Source organism: Prunus mume, linkage group LG3 (assembly GCF_029339155.1).
Source record: "Prunus mume cultivar Tortuosa linkage group LG3, ASM2933915v1, whole genome shotgun sequence".
Taxonomy (NCBI): Eukaryota; Viridiplantae; Streptophyta; class Magnoliopsida; order Rosales; family Rosaceae; genus Prunus; species Prunus mume.
The window spans coordinates 14513886-14520993 of NC_142700.1; the positions used below are offsets into that span (position 1 = coordinate 14513886).

Sequence of the window (7108 nt, forward strand, 5' to 3'; positions counted from 1 at the left end):
TTTATTTAACAGCAATTTTGACGGAATGAATCACATTGGCTAACGGTCTTAAACACACGGGGATCAAATTGGCTAAATTTAAAACACAGAGATTGAATTGGCCAACGTGATAAAACACAAGGACTATTTTAGCATTTATACGTATATACGTCTCCAATTTTTAACCCTTAGATTTTATTTAATGAAGCCGTAAAGTTTATATTAAAAAAAAGTCAAGGGGATTCTAGCAAAGAAAATTGCAGCAAATTAAGGATCCGAATCCCTTTGTAAATCCCTTTTTATGGAGATTAATATATACATGCATAAATTCTCAAATAATTTGGTATCAGAGGGTGCTGACTTAATGGGTTTGATAGATTATAAGTGGTTAAGTTGGGGACAATATCAATAATATTGGTAGTAGTAGACCGATGATATACACCGTCTCTACGTTCATATATGAGTTGAACCTGAGACATATCCTCCAATCAAATATGGCACCTTTTCTTCATATTGTGGTTATTTTGGACAAAATTGATGAGTACCTTAGTTTAAGAGTTACTATTTCCACCACCTATCCTATTTCTCCACCCACTTTATTTTCAAAATTTTCAAGACAAATTTACCCCTTTGTAAAATGACTTCTAAGGACTTAGGGAAAAAATCTCAACACACCTGTAGCCTCCACAGCCTCCGCAGCCTTCAACATCTTATCAATGTTCTCATGTGCTTTCCGGGTAAAAATGTTGTAATATGTACTATATTCAAACAAACTCAAAAGGAAACATGAACAAAGGATATCTTAAACTGGCAAATTTACCCCTCTCTTGGGATTCATGTTTAACACGTGTTGGATATCTTCCAGCTGTGCCCATCTATAGATATTAGAGAGGGTGAGGGAGAGACAAAGACAGACGCTTTCACTATAAATAGATAAGAACCATAGCTCTTCAACTCACACCAATCCTTGAGCAATTAAGATATTATTCTCTAACCTTCGATCTCTTTCAGATTCTTAACTAGCAATACAATGTCTGTTCAAGTTTCACTTACATCGGATCAATCTCAAACCCCTAAGGCCACTCCTGATGATGTTAATCGACGTTGTGCTAATTATTCTCCAAGCATTTGGGGCTATCATTTTCTGTCATATGCTTCTGTGGTAGGCTAATACTACTATATTATCTGCAGCAATTATTTTCAATATATATATATATATATATATTATTGAGGATCAAATAAGCTTATTTGAGGACACCCCTTATAGCCTCACTCTGGATTGTATTTCACTAATCCAAACCGTCTATTTTGTAGATACTCATTCAAAGATTGTCTCTACAAAAAATCACTTGAATGATATCATTTGACCACTCAATTGAGTTATTGAAATTTTAGTACTTTCTTGAAGCAGTGTTCATTGATTTTGTAAGACACAATTGGATGTCGAAACGGTTTCCGATTTGTCTAATTTTTTATAAGGATGATCTATGAATGAAGACCTAAAAAATAGAGCAATCCCTCAAATAAAATTATTTGAGGATCCTCAATATGTATATATATATATATATATATATTTTTTTTATGAACAAGGAGGGTAAGGAGGGAATAAATATGTATATTAGCATTAGGTTTAAATTTGCATGCACCATGCTGAAGTTCCTATCTTTTTAATGGCCTTTCAATCTGTTTTTGTAGGAAACAAACGTCAAAGCTAAGCAACGTGCCCAAGAACTGAAGGAAAAGGTGAAGATGATCATAATGGCTCCAGTTAAAAAGCCTTCACAAAAATTGGACTTGATTCATGACATTCAGCGTTTAGGTGTCTCTCACCATTTTGAAAATGAGATTGAGGGACTTCTGCGGCAAATTCACACCGGCTCCACGGCGATCTGCGTCACGGGACCAAGAAAGCGATAATGAGCTTTACACTGCAGCGCTCCGATTTCGATTACTCAGACAACAAGGTTATAATATTTCGTGCGGTACGTAGCCCTCATGGTTTTTATAATTATGGATTAATTTTCTTCCTCTGATCATGGTTTATTTTAAAAATGCCTTATCATGCAGATATATTCAATAATTTCAAGGACGGTGATGGGAAATTTAAGGAATCTCTGGTGAATGATGTAGCAGGACTTTTAAGCTTGTACGAAGCCACACATCTTAGGATCCACGGAGAGGATATACTTGATGAGGCCTTAACCTTCACCACCACTCATCTTGAATCCGCAACGCACCGTTTAAGCCCCATACTTTCGAAACAAGTCACTCATGCCATGCACCAGCCATTTTGGAAGGGCTTGCCAAGGCTAGAAACAAGGCATTACCTGTCTCTCTATCAGGAACGTGATTCACAGAACAAGACTCTCCTGAATTTCGCAAAGCTGGATTTCAATCTACTGCAACAAGTTCATCAAAGAGAACTAAGTGAAATTATCAAGGTTAATGTATTATATATTGTCAATCAGTTTTAATATCCTATTTTCATTAGCATAATCTAATTAATTTATGCAGGTGGTGGAAGGACTTAGACTTTGAAAACAAGCTACCTTTTGCAAGGAGCAGAGTAGTTGAGTCCTACTTTTGGGCTTCAGGGTGCTACTATGAACATGAATATTACTTTGCCCGGATGACATTGGCCAAAGTTATTGCCGTTATAACCGTTATTGATGACATTTATGATGCGTATGGCACATTTGAAGAGCTAGAGCTCTTTACTGAAGCTGTTGAGAGGTTAAAAATTTGGCACCACATTTATATTATATCATTAATTATATACTCAATAATCCATAATAAATGGATAGGTTTGGTAAAATTGATCAAACCCCTTGATATATTCTAAGGGCCGTTTGATAACCATTTCAGTTTTTAATTTTCAATTTTCAATTTTCAGTTTCATTTTTTTTAAAACTTAAAACTTGTTTTGTAACTAATTTCAGTTATAAAAAAAAAAAAAAGAAGGTAAAAACTGAACAAAAGTCGCTTAGTAACTATTTTCAATTTTATGTGGAACTTGGAAATATAATTTTTTGGGATTGAATTGTGAATTTGAGATCATAGAGTGAAAGTGCATGTTACAAAACGTTCGTAATATTTTTTAGTGGATTTTTGGAATTAGGATGATTTTTTTTGGAATTTTGAATTTGGAGGTTTCGAGGCTTGGATTTGGTCCGTGGCCGAGTCCAAGTTGGGATGTCCCAAAAACTAATTTTTGGTTACTGGAGTGCATTTCATGTGTGCTGATGTGAAATTAGTAATGAAAAAGGAGACCAAAAAGTGAAAAGTGAAAACAGTTTTCAATTTGTTTTTTTTTTAAAATAAGGGTGATTTTGAAAACTGAAAACAAATCTGTTACCAACATGTTTTCTGTTTTTTTTTTAAAAGTGAAAATGAAAATTGAAAAGTGAAAATGAAATGGTTATCAAACAATTATTTTGATTATCATCAGGTGGGATGTATTTGCCATGGAACATCTGCCAGAGTACATGAAAGTCTGTTATCAAGCACTGTTGGATCTCTACACTGAAATTGAAGAAAAGCTCATAAACAGGGGAAATTTATACCGCATCCACTATGCGAGAGAAGCGGTTAGTCTCAATCGAGGGGAAGGAAAAAATAATCGTGCTAATACACAATTAATTATATAGAAATGTGCAATATATCTTCTTGTCCTATATAATGTTAAAAATAGATTGAATATTTACTACATGGCTGGCTTCGTCTGTCAGATGAAAGTTCTAGTTAGAGCTTACTTCCAAGAAGCCAAATGGTTCCACCAGAAGTACACACCAACAATGGATGAATATATGTCAGCAGCACTTGACACATCCTACTTTCTGCTAGCAACCATATCCTTCATTGGAATGGGAGATATTGTTACAAAAGACTCCATGGATTGGGTGTTTAGTGACCCTAAGATTGTAAAGGCTGCATCTGTAATTGGGAGGCTCGTGGATGACATGAAGTCCCATAAGGTACTGATACACACACACACACACACACAGTGAGCTTCTATTAAGGGACACTCTTGTAGGGTACATTCCGCATTATATATATATATATTAATAACACTAAACAAAGTAGTAAATATGATTGAGATTAAGGTTCATGTCTACGTTTCTGTAGTTTGAACAAAAGAGAGGACATGTTGCCTCAGCTGTGGAATGCTACATGAAAGAATATGGTGCCACAGAAGAAGAAGCAAATATCGAACTAAGCAAGCAAGTGAATAATGCATGGAAGGACATCAACGAAACGTGGATCCAGAACACCACCATCCCCATGCCCCTGTTACTGCGAATTCTGAATCTTGCACGTGCGATTGAAGTTATATACAAGCATGATGATGGCTTCACTCATGCTGGAATTTTTCTTAAGGATTATGTAGTTTCTCTGTTTGTTGAACCTTTGTCTCTTTAGTTGGCCTAGAATTTGGACTTGTTCTCTTCGCTATAAATTAAATAAAAGGATTAGCTAATAACAATACCGATATGGTCAATGACTATAGAAAGAATCATTAGCACATACCCTCTCTCTCTCTCTCTCTCTCTCTCTCGCACCCACTATCACCCTCCCAACTGGCATTTTTGATTCATTCACATACAGTGCTGAATGGGAATAAGAGAGTCAGGACAAAACAAGTCTAAGATTTCAATCCAATTCACTTTCTTTTTTATATAAAAGTGGACAAACAAATCAAGTTCCCAACTCCAACCCTATTTACACTATTATTACGCCAACTCCAAACCAAACTATGGTCAATTTCAAAGACTCATTACTATGATAAATCCTAACCTATTCACACAATTACAAACATAGAAAATTTGGGGCTAAGTTTCATGGTAGTTTCGTGTAAAAGAACAGGGAAACCAAATTCCATACAATACCAAAACAAAATATGATAATAAGACTAAATAAAATCAACGATTAATCATATGAACACCAAATACTCAAATAACAGTTTTATTTTATTTTTTTTGTAAAGAGAAGATTCAGTAAAAGCCAAACAACACAGGGCTAAAGGCAAGGCATGCTACAATCCCAAAGACAATAGAAAATCCATAAACCAAATAGGAAAAGGGAGCAAACCAAGCAATTCCATAAACCATGGTTGGGATAAGCATAAAACTAATGAAAAACAAAATTGAGGAAAAAATCCACACCAAATACATACCTTGATAAGAGGAGGAAGGGTTCCTAAAATCTAGAAGTCATTGATAAAGTTAGAATCGTCTCTTCTTTGAATTGTCTGAAAACCTAGAAATTTTGTAGCAATACATGAAATTCAAAACACAAACAAAAATTAGAGAAGCCCAATAGAAGACTGATAAAGGGAGGGAGAGAAAGAGAATGACGAAGAAAGAGAAACCAACCGATTGTTGTAGTGATCTTCGGACCATTTGGGTATCGATTTGGGGCTAAGAGTAATCGAAACATAAGGGTATTGATTTGGGGCTATGACAAATCAGAAGATATCGGGTTTTGATTTTGTGCTCAAAATTTTGAGTTTCAACGCTTTGTCTCCCATCCTAAGAGGAGATATACGACAACAATCAAGTAGCGTCGCAAATTTGACACTTCCAAACCTATTTGCGATGTGAGATGCGACGTTATTAATTAAGGTGTCGCAATTATGTTGGCCGGAATCACCTGCGCGTAAAATTACATGTATTTGCGAGGGCCACGTCGACTATCGCAAATGGGCATTTTTCTTGTAGTGCCTTAATACCCCTGATGAGAAAAATCGTCTCTTTGTATTAGAATGAACCAGTGGTTACAAAATGAAGTATTCTGGTATTTATACCAATGTTAATACAAAGACTGTGTGACTAACTAAGCTGGAATGTAGCTAACTAAATCTACAGAATTAGTTACTAAATCTACAGAATTAGTTACTAATTCTAGAGAGCCATAATCTGCTGCCGTCCCTAGCGTTATTGTTAATAACTTAATAGAATGATAATGCTACAACATGGTTAAAGGTGGTGGACACAAATACTATCTCTTTCCTATGAAAACGACAGGTGCATGCATGCTAATTAAATTTTTTTCAAATCAATCATAAATGCTCGGTAAAAAAATTAGAGTCCCACAAAAAGAAGGCAGCATGAATTTTTGTTTTGAATGGAAGAAAGTACTTTGTTTTTTATAGGAAAAATCATATGGATGTGATATATAATGTTGTTAGGTTAGTTGGATCTTTCCCCTTCATTTTTCATGTGTGTGTGTGTGTTTTTTTTTAATATAAATTTATAAACTTTTTTGTTGTTGTTATAATGAAAATAGAATAATATCACTAAGACTAAAACCTGGGCCTTGTACTAAGAGCGTTTCCACCGGTTGCCTCAAGCTAGGGCAGGACAGGGCCCAAGCCCAGTGGCGCCTTCCATCGGGTCAAACTTGCAGCAAGTTGTGAGTCCCTAAACCGAGGCCAGCCACAGCGAAATGAGCCCTTGTTCTAGCTGAGTTTTGAAATCAGCAACCAAAAAATCTAAAAAATACTAAATATTTCAGAATATTTTTTAAAATTCGTAATCATATTTTTTACTTCCCATACTAAAATTCTATACAAATTCCTCTTATCATATCTCATATGAAGAGTTGTTGTCATGGCAATGAGTGGAAACACCACAAGCTTTTTTGTCACTATTTATGTAAATAGTAACAATAATTACCCATTTAATCTCTCCTTCATACATGTTTTCAGCGTGGGAGGCAAAGGCGTGTCATGACAGCATGTTTACTTTACAATATATCGATCGAATTATTGATGGGTTAATTCTCAGTTAACGTTGGATAATATTATTTCAGTAAAAAACCACAATAGTTTTTAGTTTTTGTGGATTTGGATTTTCGCCTACCACAGCAACAGCCTGCAATACCGGAGTAGCTGTATAGCTAGAGTCTTTTGGTTATTTACTTACTTTGCTGTGAGAGGGGAAAGAATTTTGTGGGTCGCGAGAGTGATTGGTGGGTATGAGGATGGCAGATTGGGAGATTGGAAGAGAAAGAGGAGACGGTGGTAAGTTGGGATAGTAACAATACCGATATGGTCAATGACTATAGAAAGAATCATTAGCACATAACCTGTCTCTCTCTCTCTCTCTCTCTCTCTCGTGCGGTGCACCCA

At 35.6% G+C, this 7108-nt stretch overlaps 1 protein-coding gene, 1 long non-coding RNA gene and 1 pseudogene across 3 annotated transcripts; 2 read left to right on the top strand and 1 right to left on the bottom strand.

The window, feature by feature from the left end:
* The first annotated feature begins 960 nt into the window (after positions 1-960).
* On the top strand, positions 961-2559 carry LOC148918817 ((-)-germacrene D synthase-like; annotated as a pseudogene). The gene is made up of 3 exons (XR_016125584.1): positions 961-1141; positions 1675-1961; positions 2047-2559. The product of XR_016125584.1 is annotated as a (-)-germacrene D synthase-like (transcript).
* On the top strand, positions 2495-4464 carry LOC103326345 ((-)-germacrene D synthase-like). Its single transcript, XM_089049245.1, has 4 exons — positions 2495-2712; positions 3428-3566; positions 3708-3953; positions 4105-4464. Exons 1-4 carry the CDS (start codon positions 2609-2611, stop codon positions 4396-4398), a joined length of 783 nt encoding a protein of 260 aa, XP_088905371.1. The 5' UTR covers positions 2495-2608; the 3' UTR covers positions 4399-4464.
* On the bottom strand, positions 4060-5872 carry LOC148918818 (uncharacterized). The gene is made up of 3 exons (XR_016125585.1): positions 5352-5872; positions 5153-5235; positions 4060-4428 (listed from the first exon to the last, which is right to left on the bottom strand). It is a non-coding gene; the product is annotated as an uncharacterized LOC148918818 (long non-coding RNA).
* Between the last annotated feature and the right edge of the window lie 1236 nt (positions 5873-7108).

Bases quoted from the DNA above. Each gene is read 5' to 3' on its own strand.
- LOC103326345 (XM_089049245.1), top strand. From the start codon at position 2,609: ATGACATTGGCCAAAGTTATTGCCGTTATAACCGTTATTGATGACATT. The intron at 3,567-3,707 runs GTTAGTCTCAAT...TTCGTCTGTCAG, and splicing joins TCCACTATGCGAGAGAAGCG to ATGAAAGTTCTAGTTAGAGC. The intron at 3,954-4,104 runs GTACTGATACAC...ACGTTTCTGTAG, and splicing joins ATGACATGAAGTCCCATAAG to TTTGAACAAAAGAGAGGACA.